The 11,853-nt window shown below is 32.2% G+C and overlaps 1 protein-coding gene across 1 annotated transcript; it reads left to right on the top strand.

Moving 5' to 3' along the window:
* The first annotated feature begins 8,350 nt into the window (after positions 1–8,350).
* On the top strand, positions 8,351–10,140 carry LOC117932400 (aspartyl protease family protein 2). Its single transcript, XM_034853645.1, has one exon. It carries the CDS (start codon positions 8,385–8,387, stop codon positions 9,852–9,854), a length of 1,470 nt encoding a protein of 489 aa, XP_034709536.1. The 5' UTR covers positions 8,351–8,384; the 3' UTR covers positions 9,855–10,140.
* Positions 10,141–11,853: the final 1,713 nt, after the last annotated feature.

The raw sequence follows: 11,853 nt of genomic DNA, 5'->3' as shown, positions 1-11,853 counted from the left end.
GTGAGAGCGTTTTAATTTAAATTTTTTAAAGGAACCTTTTAAATTAATTAATACCTTATTTTGTCAAATTTTATAAGATTATAATGTAATTTTATAACTTTTAAGGTTGACAATTGTAGAGGGATAATTTCGGTGGGTTAGTCTTATTTGACCAGAGCCTAACTCGATGTTTGGACGGATTGCATAATCATTTTTTATATTCAAATCGGGATCCAAGTTTTGTAAAATCGAAGCCTAATTTGAATTTAAGTTAATATTTTTATAATATTTATAATATTTATTGTCCTTTATAATAATGTTTATTTATTTTTATTTTTTTAAATTATTAAATAATAAATTTATTTTTACCTTTTTATTATTATCTTATTTATTATTTAAATTTTGATATAAATATATATAAAAAAAAGTTTTAAAAAAATATTGTAAATGAATTTTGAATCCAATGCGAGACTAATCTAACCAATATCTCTAAAGTTGGAGTGAACTTTGGTTAAGGGTTGTTTCTTCATCTTTTACTTACGTGGCAGCCCCTAAGTGGATATTGCAAGAGCAGAGCGGTGCTGGCACGCACGAGCAATAATTGAGTTGCGTGATCAGCGGCGATGATCGAGATCTACGAATAACAAACGAGGCGGTGAGGTGTGGTGGGCCCGAACCTTCACTTCATTGTAGGCCCAGACAGCACTGTGGGCCCAGCCAACATGGGCTTTGCTTTCTCTGAGTATGGCACCTGTCTCCTTGAAGAGGGAAGTGACTTTCCTTTTTTGTCGGTTGCTTGGAAAAATATCAAAACCTGTTTGCTTTTCTTTTTCCTCTCTTAAATTAACATATTTTTATTATTATTTATGTACGGATCAATGTCACTTGTAACCCATCATGAAGAATGTGTTTTATTAATGATTTTAAGGAACATTTTTAAATTTCTTTTAACACAAAGAATAATAAAAAAATTTAAGACTAAAAATTTTAGAAACTTTTCTAAAATCACCATCAAATAAATTATAAAAATGTATAAATCGCTATCAAATAGATTATAAAAATGCATTCAAGAATAATTCTATAAAACATTTTTAATATTTCTAATACTTGAATGATAAAAATTTTCAAGTATTATAAATATTAAAAGTGTTTTCTATAATTACTGCTAAATGGGTTCTAAGAGTCATTTGGTATTGATTATAGAAAGCGCTTTTAGTATTTTTAACATTTGAAAATTTATATATTTCAAATATTAAAAGGACTAGAAACACTCCTACAATTATTACCAAATAGATTCCAAGTATATTTGTTTTGGATTTTACTAAATACACTTCCTAATTGATTTGAAATTTCATCCAGGGTTAGATACACTTATGCTCCTAGCTATAAAATCTTTGAAGAGATTGTTGTTTTTGTATTTTAATTTGAACACGAATTTGAATTTGGGCAGTATCAATTTTTGAAGTGAAAATTTTCAAATACTTCTAAAATATGATTGATTTTTAATTTTAAATAGATGATCACGTAAGTGTTAGTTATTTTTGCATGTAACTTCAAATTTAGACGACACTTTTTTTTTTTCCATTTCTATCTTGTTCTTCGTTTAATAAGTTTAGAAGACAAAACATTGATTTTTAAATATAAAGAGTAAAATACATCAAATGTTGATGGGTAAAATGTGTTGAACCTTTTTAGAAAATACCTTGAGAGAGATTGCAAATGAAAATGGTAAGGGAGGTATTTGGTGAAGTTTTAAATTTAGTTTATTTAGTAAAAATCCCGATGAAATTAACTCTTTGTTTTTAAATTTATTTTTGGATTTTTTTCTAAATGAAAAACAAGTTAAATTTGTAATACAACATAGACGAGTCATATTTTTGTATAAATCTTTATTCAAATTTCCAGAAAAGCTTAGACATATTTAGATTTTTCCTTTTTTTTTTCTTTTAAGAGAAAAAACATCAACTTGTAAATTGTTTTTTGTTTTTTTTGTTTTTAATTCAACTAATGAAATAATTTAAAAAAAATATAATATAAAGTTTTTTTATAGATTTAATAAAGAACTTTTTCCTTTTTAGAAGTTAATCCAAATAAGGTTTAAAAATAACTCCAAATAGCATCTATATTTTTCTAATGGTTGATTATTTTTTTTAAAATTATGGCACTTATAAATAAAAATATATGAATTTTATTTTCTTTTTGAAAATAAAATTTCTAAAATTTTGGACAATCAACTTTTTTAATGGGGAATGAGTGGTAGTTTTCCTCCCATTATAAGAACAAATGGACCACATGCAAGTAGCCCACATGATGGTTCATGCACGTTCACAAGGGACCATCCAGATGTGCCCTCCCATCTTCTTTTGTCAGTTATATACATGACTAAATAAGTCAACTCAAATACGATACAAATTACGATATATTTATTAAATATGTAATACGTTGTGTAACATATTTAATAATCATCTTAAGTTTTCTTTGAGTTAACGTGACTAATTTCTTAACTTGACATATTCATGATTTAATTTACTTACTTATAAAAAATAAAATTTTAAATGAGTTACATGTTAAGGAAGTTATAATTGTAGTTTCTTAACCAACATGATTATTAGATAGACTGCTTCAGATTAAATTTATATTATTTAAGTTAGATTAAAAAAGACAAAAGTGTTTTATTGAATAAGTTATGTGAGTGGAAAAAAATTTGATTCAAATATGATTACACTCTATGCAAATTCAAAAAAAATATGATAAGGTTCAAGTCATGTTAATAAATTGAATCAAATTTCTTCGTTCTTCTTATTTGAAACATGATCATTTATTTATGATAAATAATAATAAAAACAATTCTCATTTTAAAAATATTTGCAATAATTGATTTTTATATATGATCACGATTGATAAATAGATGGTTGTAAAGTAAATTCCTTGTCGATATTAAAAATAAAAAAATAAAAAAATAAAACATAACATATAAATCTTGATTTAATAAGACCATGAGTTTAGATTGTTAGAAAGTCTTAAAATGATAAATTTTAAAAATTATTAATTAATTTTTAAATAAAATGATAAATTATATTAAAATGGTATATGAAAAATTTATAATTAGTTTTCAGATAAAATAATTAATTATTTTTTAGATACAATGACTGAAAAGCCCTCTAGGATGTGATGTGAAATGTCGTGAAGGGTTATTAAAAAAAAATGGAGGATTTGAACGTACAATTCCATGAGTCATGGCAATAACGGTGGAAAATATCTATAGAAGGAAGTCACAAGACTCACAACTCACAAGATAAGGGCACACAACTCACAAGATAAGGCCCCATGCATAAGGTCACGTGGAGTGACCAATGCCATTGCAAAAGAGCATGATTTTTTTTTTCACCCATTTTTTGGCTTTTTTATTTTTGTATTTTCTTTTTCATTTGTGGAGATAAAATTTATAAATGAGAACATGAGAATTCCATGAATGTAGTTTCAAAGGGAGAGATAGGATTGATTGGGGACATGAAACATGGGATGTGAATCATGGAAAATTTCATTGGATTCATTATTATTATTATTATAAAAAGGGAAATTTTGATTTTATTAAAATTTTATTAATATAATATTGTAGTCAAATAAAATTTTAATAGCTACATTAATAATAATTTTAAATTTATTTCTTGGTTTTCAATTATTTTCTTTATTTTATATGATTTGATTAAATGAAAATTTTCACATATGCAAGTGTCATGCAGCCAAAATACATTATTGACTATTATTAAATTAATTATATTTCTAATTAACATATAACTCAATGATTATTAATAGGTCATTCAATATTTATGAAGATGAGAGTATGTATTTAATATTACTCATTGGATTTATATGCAATTATTCATCTATTACCAAAGTATGCTTTTGAGTTGATTGTTAAGTTTTGTTGGATTGGTTTTAAGATGTGAAAGGCTATTATTTAAATTAAATAAGTGTTTTAATACAGTATTGTAATAGATGCGGCTTTGGCATTTTGAGAAAAGCTTATCATACTTGAATTTCTAAGTCCAAGTAAATGACATCGGAATCTTTGTCTATGAGATTTTACTCCTTTCAACTCCATCTAATTTGATTAGATCTCTATTTTGGAGCTTAGTTTAAATTTTGGACACAAGGTTTAAGGATAAAAGGTGAAGTAGTCTACTTTTGGGTTATCCGAGGACAGTACGAACCTCACGGGGGAGTTTTGTGATGAATGTTTTATTTTGATTTTTAAATTATGAATCTCGATGCAAAAATCACAATAATGGACTCACTTGGAGGATTAGACGACCAAATAGGGTGATATGAAAGAACATGCATCAAGGTTCATAACCTTTTGAGGAAGAATTTACAAATGAGACCTCTTTGACTTTCAAACAAGGATGACTATGGTTGTATTAAAAAAATTTCAATATAATTTATTTTTCGTAAAAATATTTTAATTAACTTTATATTTTCATATTTAATGAAATATAAATAGTATTTCTTGGTGTAAGGAGTTTTGTAGGTTGGTAGATGACCAAGCCTAAAATCATCTTAACCTTTGCTTAGTGAGCAAATGGCAGCTTGCTTTGTGGGAATGAACTTCTGCCCTTTCTAGAATCAAGTTATTTTAAGGACGCCTAATCATGCATAAAACAATTGGCTCAGGGTTGGAAGTTCAAACTTAGCAACAAATGTGGAGTTTAAAGTTGAGTATGGGTGATGAATTAGGGTTGAAAGGGTGACAAATATGATTGCTTTCTTCCAAGGCTTAAGTACTCTCATCTAGTCGTCATTGACCTAACCATGGGTGATTTACCATAGTTAGGTTAATATACATTTAGTTGGCTTACAGTAATAAAGTTTAGAAACCATTTATTAGTAAACTCTTGATCTCCTAGGCGACATATGAGCTATCATGCCTTAGTTATTATTAGTTGATTAGGGATGCCCAAATAGTGTTTGATGGACAATCAGAAATGCTCCATACTAATGGGATAAGTCAACATCCACATGCCCATAGTTGTGCCAACTTTTAGAGTGAACCTACTTAAAGGATTTAAGTAGCCTTGTAGTTGTGGATTTTTACATAAGGCTATATAATACTCAATCAAGTTAATAGCTCTGGTTGTGCATCAATGTTCAGGCTTACTGTTAAGGGCTTTTTTATAGACTAATTGTTTGTAGATTCGTAGTGTTTGGGGAATGATAACTCTTGCTTGTCCATAACGGTGTTGGCCTCAAGGTCTTTGTGGATTTTTTTAGGGTTTAGATTTGTCTAGGAGGACCCATTGCTTCAATGCTGCAATTCTCGACCATATGGTGCATGAGAGGTTAAATGATGCTTGGACTTTCTGTACACCTATGGATGGGAAGTTGGTTCAACTTAAGAAGGAATCAGGAGAAAGTATGGGACTTCTAAAAATCGAATTTTGAATGTAAGACATGTGGCAACATAGGGTTTGGCACCACCATGCATCACATTAAGTAGTTGTGCATCGATGGGTCGAGGTTGACGTCAAATGGTGGCTACATAATCCCCAATCTACCTTCATTTATAAATAGCTAATCTTTCCTTACAATGCCACATTTTACTTTTTTTCAAGCTTGCCATCATTTTTTTTTTCAACCGTTATTCTCTTTATTGCTACCATCTTTGGTGTTACTTAGACTATTTTTCTTTTTCTTTTTTATTTTTTTTTGGCTCTACTCCTTCTTGTTCTCTTATGTAGGTCTACATGGGCATTAGTGACCTTGATCAGTGCCTCAATTATTTGCATGACAAACCAAGTCCTACTAACTCAATTCAAGCTTATGAACCTCACTATGGTGGAAGTAAAAAAGATAACAATAACTACAAAGCTCTAGATGGTGAAAAAAGTGGTTAATAGAATGAAGCCTTAGCCATGCAAGAGGTGGCAGTCCTTAGGGATCCACTTGCCCAATCCAATAAGGATAACTTGTAGTGTATTAAATGCCCACCGGTTAGATGGGTAATTGATCAAGTTATTGATTAGAGCCTTTAGAAAATATCCATGACAGCTAGTTTGCTTCAAATGCATGTATAAAAGGCCTTTTAACTATCATTGTTGTTCTTCTAAGAACCTAATATTGATTATCGTTCATTGGGAGAATGTTTTTTTAGTATACCATTGTTCAAAATCTTGCATTTTTAATTAGTACACTTCAATTTTAATTTTATTTATATCCCTTAAGCCAAATTGTAAAACTAAATTGTTTTTATTTTTGTGAGGAAAAATCTTCAACAAATTTTCTATAAGGAAAAAATTATGTGTGGGGTATTACTTAAGGGTTCTCAAGTGTACAATATCACTTGAAAATTGTAAAGGTCTTTTGAACTACAATCTAAGTGTAAAATGTTTGGAGGCTTTGGCTTGAAAGACCTCATTGATAGTGAAACATTCACTTTGTTGGATCTTTTGTAAAGTGGATATAGGCCGAGACTAGGTTGAACTACTATAAAACTTGGAATTTAGATTTTCTTTTCCCTTCTTTATTTATTTTAAGCAAATTTTCTTTTATTGTTTTATATGATATTATTGCTTAAGTTATCTATTTGCATTCATAATTGATAAATTTGTAAAAATTAACCATCACCCAATTCAAATACCATAAGTTGATTAGGTTATAACATAATGTCATCTCTTGTTCTTTTTCTTTGTGAGGAATCTTCAATGCTCAAGATCAATACGTTCTCTCCTTCAACCTTGATGATTCAACCATAAGAGACACCATGTCAGCGTGGGAGCTCTCATATGATATTTGTTGAGACTTAGTCCTTCAAGATGTGACTTGATTTATAGATAGTACTAAAATCCCACAACTCAATGACCTATATTACTAATTGCTTAGACAACTTTAACTTATAAAGTGTTTCTCGGATTGGCTGCTACATCGAGATGTTGATTGTGTGCTCTTATAAGTACAAACGATTTTCATAATTGTGCGAAGGGACACTACAATTTTCTCGAACTTCATGTACCTTGCCCTAAATTGATCAATATCTTGATAACATGGTAAATAGGCTTCTATTGTTTAAGGTCATATACTTAAAGGAGAGTTGCACTAATACCCACATTATAGTATGACAAAAAAAGGTTGTAAGTAGTTTGAGGACCAATCATCTCTCAAGGCAATAGATTGGATTTTTAATTGATGTCAATATGTCTAGGAGTGTTCAAATTTGATTTGGATTTATCTTAATCTCTCGTCACATTATTAAGTGGCTAAAAACTTATCTAAATATGTCACAAATGCATACTAATAAAGATTGAGTACCATGTAAATCTAGATTTCTAAAACGTCATGAAAGAGATTCCAACACATGGCATTGGAACTTCCCTAAATGGGAATGCATGTACAAGATTATTTTTCTTCTAATGGGAAAGCGCGATTCCCAAAAAAAAAAACTCAAAGCAATAGTAAGTGCTAGAAAAAAATCATCAATTAAACAATGAATACAAACCCAACTCTTTACCAAACAAAGTAAACGAAATTCGGATATTTGTCCCCATAAGGGCATTTTGGACTTTTCGCCCAAAAATAAATTAAAATTATTGGTTGATATCTTTCCATAAAGATTGTACATTAGAGTACACCCCACTATGCTATACACGTACCTCAAATGTGTCATTTGTCAGTCAACTTATTCGTCTTCTTGCACTTTTGTCAAAAAGTTTAAAGATTCTCTATCTTTTGTTTTATTTTAGAAATATTACTAATGACCAAAAATTAATGTATAGAGAGAATTTTGAAAATTTAGTGATTAAAATGTAAAAAAATTTAGACTGAATTTTTAAAATAATTAAATTATTTATAATTAAAAAAATTGGAGAAAAATTGCTTCCAACAAAAATCTTGATTTAATAAAAAATTATTATATTTTTTAATAAAGTTTTTGTAATTCTTTAAAAATTATGATTTTAATTTCTAATTAAAAGAAAATAAAAATATCTGGATTTGTTTGATAATTAGAAAATAATTTTTAATATTATTTTTTAGAAAATATTTATATTATTTTTACAATTTTAACACCTTGAAGAAAAAGAAGAGAGAAAATTAATTTTCATATTTTTAAATAAGATTTTATTTTTAAAAATTATTATTATTTTTAAAATTGGCAACCATTTTTGACATTTATTTGATATATTTTAAAGAAATAGCATTATATTTTTAAATATTTTATTTAAATAAATAATATAAATTGGGCCCCACTGCGTAGTGACTAGTGGGGTCGTAATTATTTTCTTTCATTCTTTTTATTAAAAGTTCAATATTCACACCTTAACCGCTTTTTCTCTCTCCTTTCTCTCACTCTCGCTTTTATTTATATACTGTCTCATCTCTGCAATCCCTTCAGTGTTTTTTCTCTCTCTACCATGGAAGCAAAAGCAAAAGCAAAAGCAGAAGCACTTGCTATCCTCTTTTCCTTCCTCTTACTCTCTTTCTTCTCCTTCACCGGTGCCGATAAGCCTCTTGAATACCAGTCTCTGGTTGTGCGTCCACTGGGTGAAAATCCAACCACTAAGTCTCAACTTTCATGGACCGAAACAGAGACCCAAATCAGTACCCTGCCGGTGTCGGAGACGGACCCCACCATGACTATGCATCTCGAACACAGGGATGCTCTGGCTTTCAACGCCACCCCAGAAGCCCTCTTCAACCTCAGGCTCCAGAGGGACGCATTTCGGGTTGAGGCCTTGTCGAAAATGGCGGCCGCAGCCGGAGGCAGGCGTGCCGGACGAAACGGGACTCATGCCCAGGGCGGAGGTTTTAGCAGCTCCGTGACGTCGGGGCTCGCTCAGGGCAGCGGCGAGTACTTCACGCGGTTGGGTGTTGGGACTCCTCCGAAGTACGTGTACATGGTGTTGGATACCGGATCGGATGTCGTGTGGATCCAGTGTGCCCCGTGCCGGAAATGCTATTCTCAGACTGATCCTGTCTTCGATCCGAAGAAATCTGGGTCGTTTTCGAGTATCTCGTGTAGGTCGCCTCTGTGTCTCCGGCTTGACTCGCCCGGCTGCAACTCGAGGCAGTCGTGTCTGTACCAGGTTGCGTATGGTGATGGGTCGTTCACATTTGGTGAGTTCTCCACTGAAACGCTCACCTTTCGCGGAACTAGAGTGCCGAAGGTGGCTCTCGGCTGCGGCCACGACAACGAGGGCTTATTCGTGGGTGCCGCCGGTTTGTTGGGTCTCGGCCGTGGGAGACTCTCGTTCCCCACCCAAACCGGTCTCCGGTTCGGCCGGAAGTTTTCATACTGCTTGGTGGACAGGTCAGCCTCGTCTAAACCGTCCTCCGTTGTGTTCGGACAGTCCGCCGTTTCGCGAACCGCTGTCTTCACTCCTTTAATCACAAACCCTAAACTCGACACCTTCTACTACCTCGAACTCACCGGAATCAGTGTCGGCGGCGCCAGAGTTGCTGGCATCACCGCCTCTCTCTTCAAGCTCGACGCCGCCGGCAACGGCGGGGTCATCATCGACTCCGGCACCTCCGTCACCCGCCTCACCCGGCGAGCTTACGTAGGCCTCCGCGACGCCTTCCGGGCCGGAGCAGCGGACTTGAAACGGGCCCCAGACTACTCACTCTTCGATACCTGCTTTGATTTGTCGGGGAAGACGGAGGTGAAGGTGCCGACAGTGGTAATGCACTTCCGCGGAGCTGACGTGTCGCTTCCAGCGACGAACTATCTGATTCCCGTCGACACTAACGGCGTCTTCTGCTTCGCCTTCGCCGGAACCATGAGCGGCCTGTCCATCATAGGGAACATCCAGCAACAAGGGTTCCGGGTTGTCTTCGACGTGGCGGCTTCACGGATCGGGTTCGCTGCCCGCGGCTGTGCCTGAACCGGGTCAGGCCATGGAGGGTCAAATCTCTTTCTTACCCTCTTCTCTTTTTTGTTTTTTTTTTAAGTTTTTCTTTAAGTTTCAATTTTAACCTAAGCAGCAAAAAGAGAGAAAGAGAGGAAGTAGGATTTGGAATGGAAGCGGAACGTGCCTCGCACGTGTGGGTTATATATATTATGTAAGTGTAATACAGGGGTAATTTGGTCAAATACAAAATTGAGTTTACCTCTATCTTCTAGTCGTGATTGTGAATGATGAGATTATATAAATTTATTGTGGTTTGGAAGATAAGGTTGAAAAATGATATTTATAGGTGGAAACCAAGTGGTATTTAATCATCAATCTTGTTTACCCAATTACCATTAAGTATTGGATAGCTAATTACCAAAAAAAAATTAAATTCTTTCATCAATTATAATCCTAAATCGGTATAAAAAAATTACTTATGTGACTAGTTGAGGGTAAACTAGACATTTCCAAATATTATACAAATTATTGGTAATTTATAGGTTTTTTTTTAATATATATATTTCGATAAAATAATCTAAGGGTGTTTGGTACATGATAATAGAAAATGAAATGAATATTTTGTTTTTATTATTCCTATTTTTTTTAATAAGTTTGGTGATTCTATTTTTAATGTTTGAATGAATATTTGGAATGATTATTTGTTTTTATTTTAATATTTGATAATAATAGTGATGAAAAAAAAAATGATATCCTTATATATAGTTTAAAATATTATTTTTATTTTTATTTTTAAAAATATAAATTTTTAGAGTTTTTTTTTTTTTTACTAAATAATAAGACTAAACGGATAGTTTTATTATGAGATTTGTTGAATGAAATCTAAAGGTAAAATAATAATTTTACATTATTTTATATTTATTATGAAAGGAATAAATCAAAATATCACCAATTTGTGATGGAGCGAGATTGGATTTTTTAAATCATTTATATGTTAATCCAAACATGGCATAGGAACAAGGAATGAAAGAAATGAAATATCTATTATCACGTACAAAAATACCCCTATTTTATATTTAAGTTTTTAAATAAAATTTTATTTTAAAAAATAATTAAAAACTATTTCTAAAAATATTACCAAATAGATGTTGCATTCTTTTATTTGATAAGAAAGTAAAAATAAATCTAAACATATAAGAAAATTTAATTAGAATCAAATATAATTTTTATTTTATTTTATTTTAATTTCAAGTTCCAACAGGTGGATTTTCGTGATAGAAGAGGGAGCAAACAAGAGCCATTCGCGGCAGGCTTTGTCTTGACCAAACCAATCCCTTTTTGTCATATATGACGTCTAGATTCGTACCAACAGCTTATATGATAGCTCGAGCTCCATCAGCTACACAAGAAAAACAAAGGAACAAAGGGGTGGTGTAATTTTCTGACTTGGAAATGATTTTGAAAAACACTTTTCAAACTTCTATTATTTTAGATTTTAGAAACAAACAAAACCTAGACATGAGACACATGGCTGAGAATCAAATCTCACGAGTCACAACCACCAGCATAAATGGAGAGAGAGCCCATGCTTAGTAATGGTAATACACTAATACTACTACTACTAGTGCAGATGCCGCCATCCCCAGGATGGTCAGGACTCAGGAGGAGGCACATGGCAGCAAGTCAAAAATGGTGGCCACCAAATCCTTCCCATTATTACAACACCTAACAGCAGAGGTGAGTGGGCTTTTTTCAAAAGCTGTAACTGCTGTCACTTTATCCATGAGTCCCAAAGAAAGATTTCTTTTGTTTTTCCCAAAGATTATGGTGGGTCCAAGATGCCACATCCACCCACTATAAGAAAATTCCATGAGAATACCAAACCCTAAATCCTCTCCCAACCCCATGTGACATTGACCAAAGAACATGAAACATATAAGCAATTAATTGGTCGTTGGATGATAGAACAATTGTCTAATCCTTTAGGGAGAGAGATAGATTGAAGCTTAGTAATTCATTTGGGCTTGATTTG

Source organism: Vitis riparia, chromosome 15, assembly GCF_004353265.1.
Source record: "Vitis riparia cultivar Riparia Gloire de Montpellier isolate 1030 chromosome 15, EGFV_Vit.rip_1.0, whole genome shotgun sequence".
Lineage (NCBI taxonomy): Eukaryota > Viridiplantae > Streptophyta > Magnoliopsida > Vitales > Vitaceae > Vitis > Vitis riparia.
Note: the sequence above shows the minus strand (reverse complement) of the source record. Positions and strands in the feature narration are given on the sequence as shown.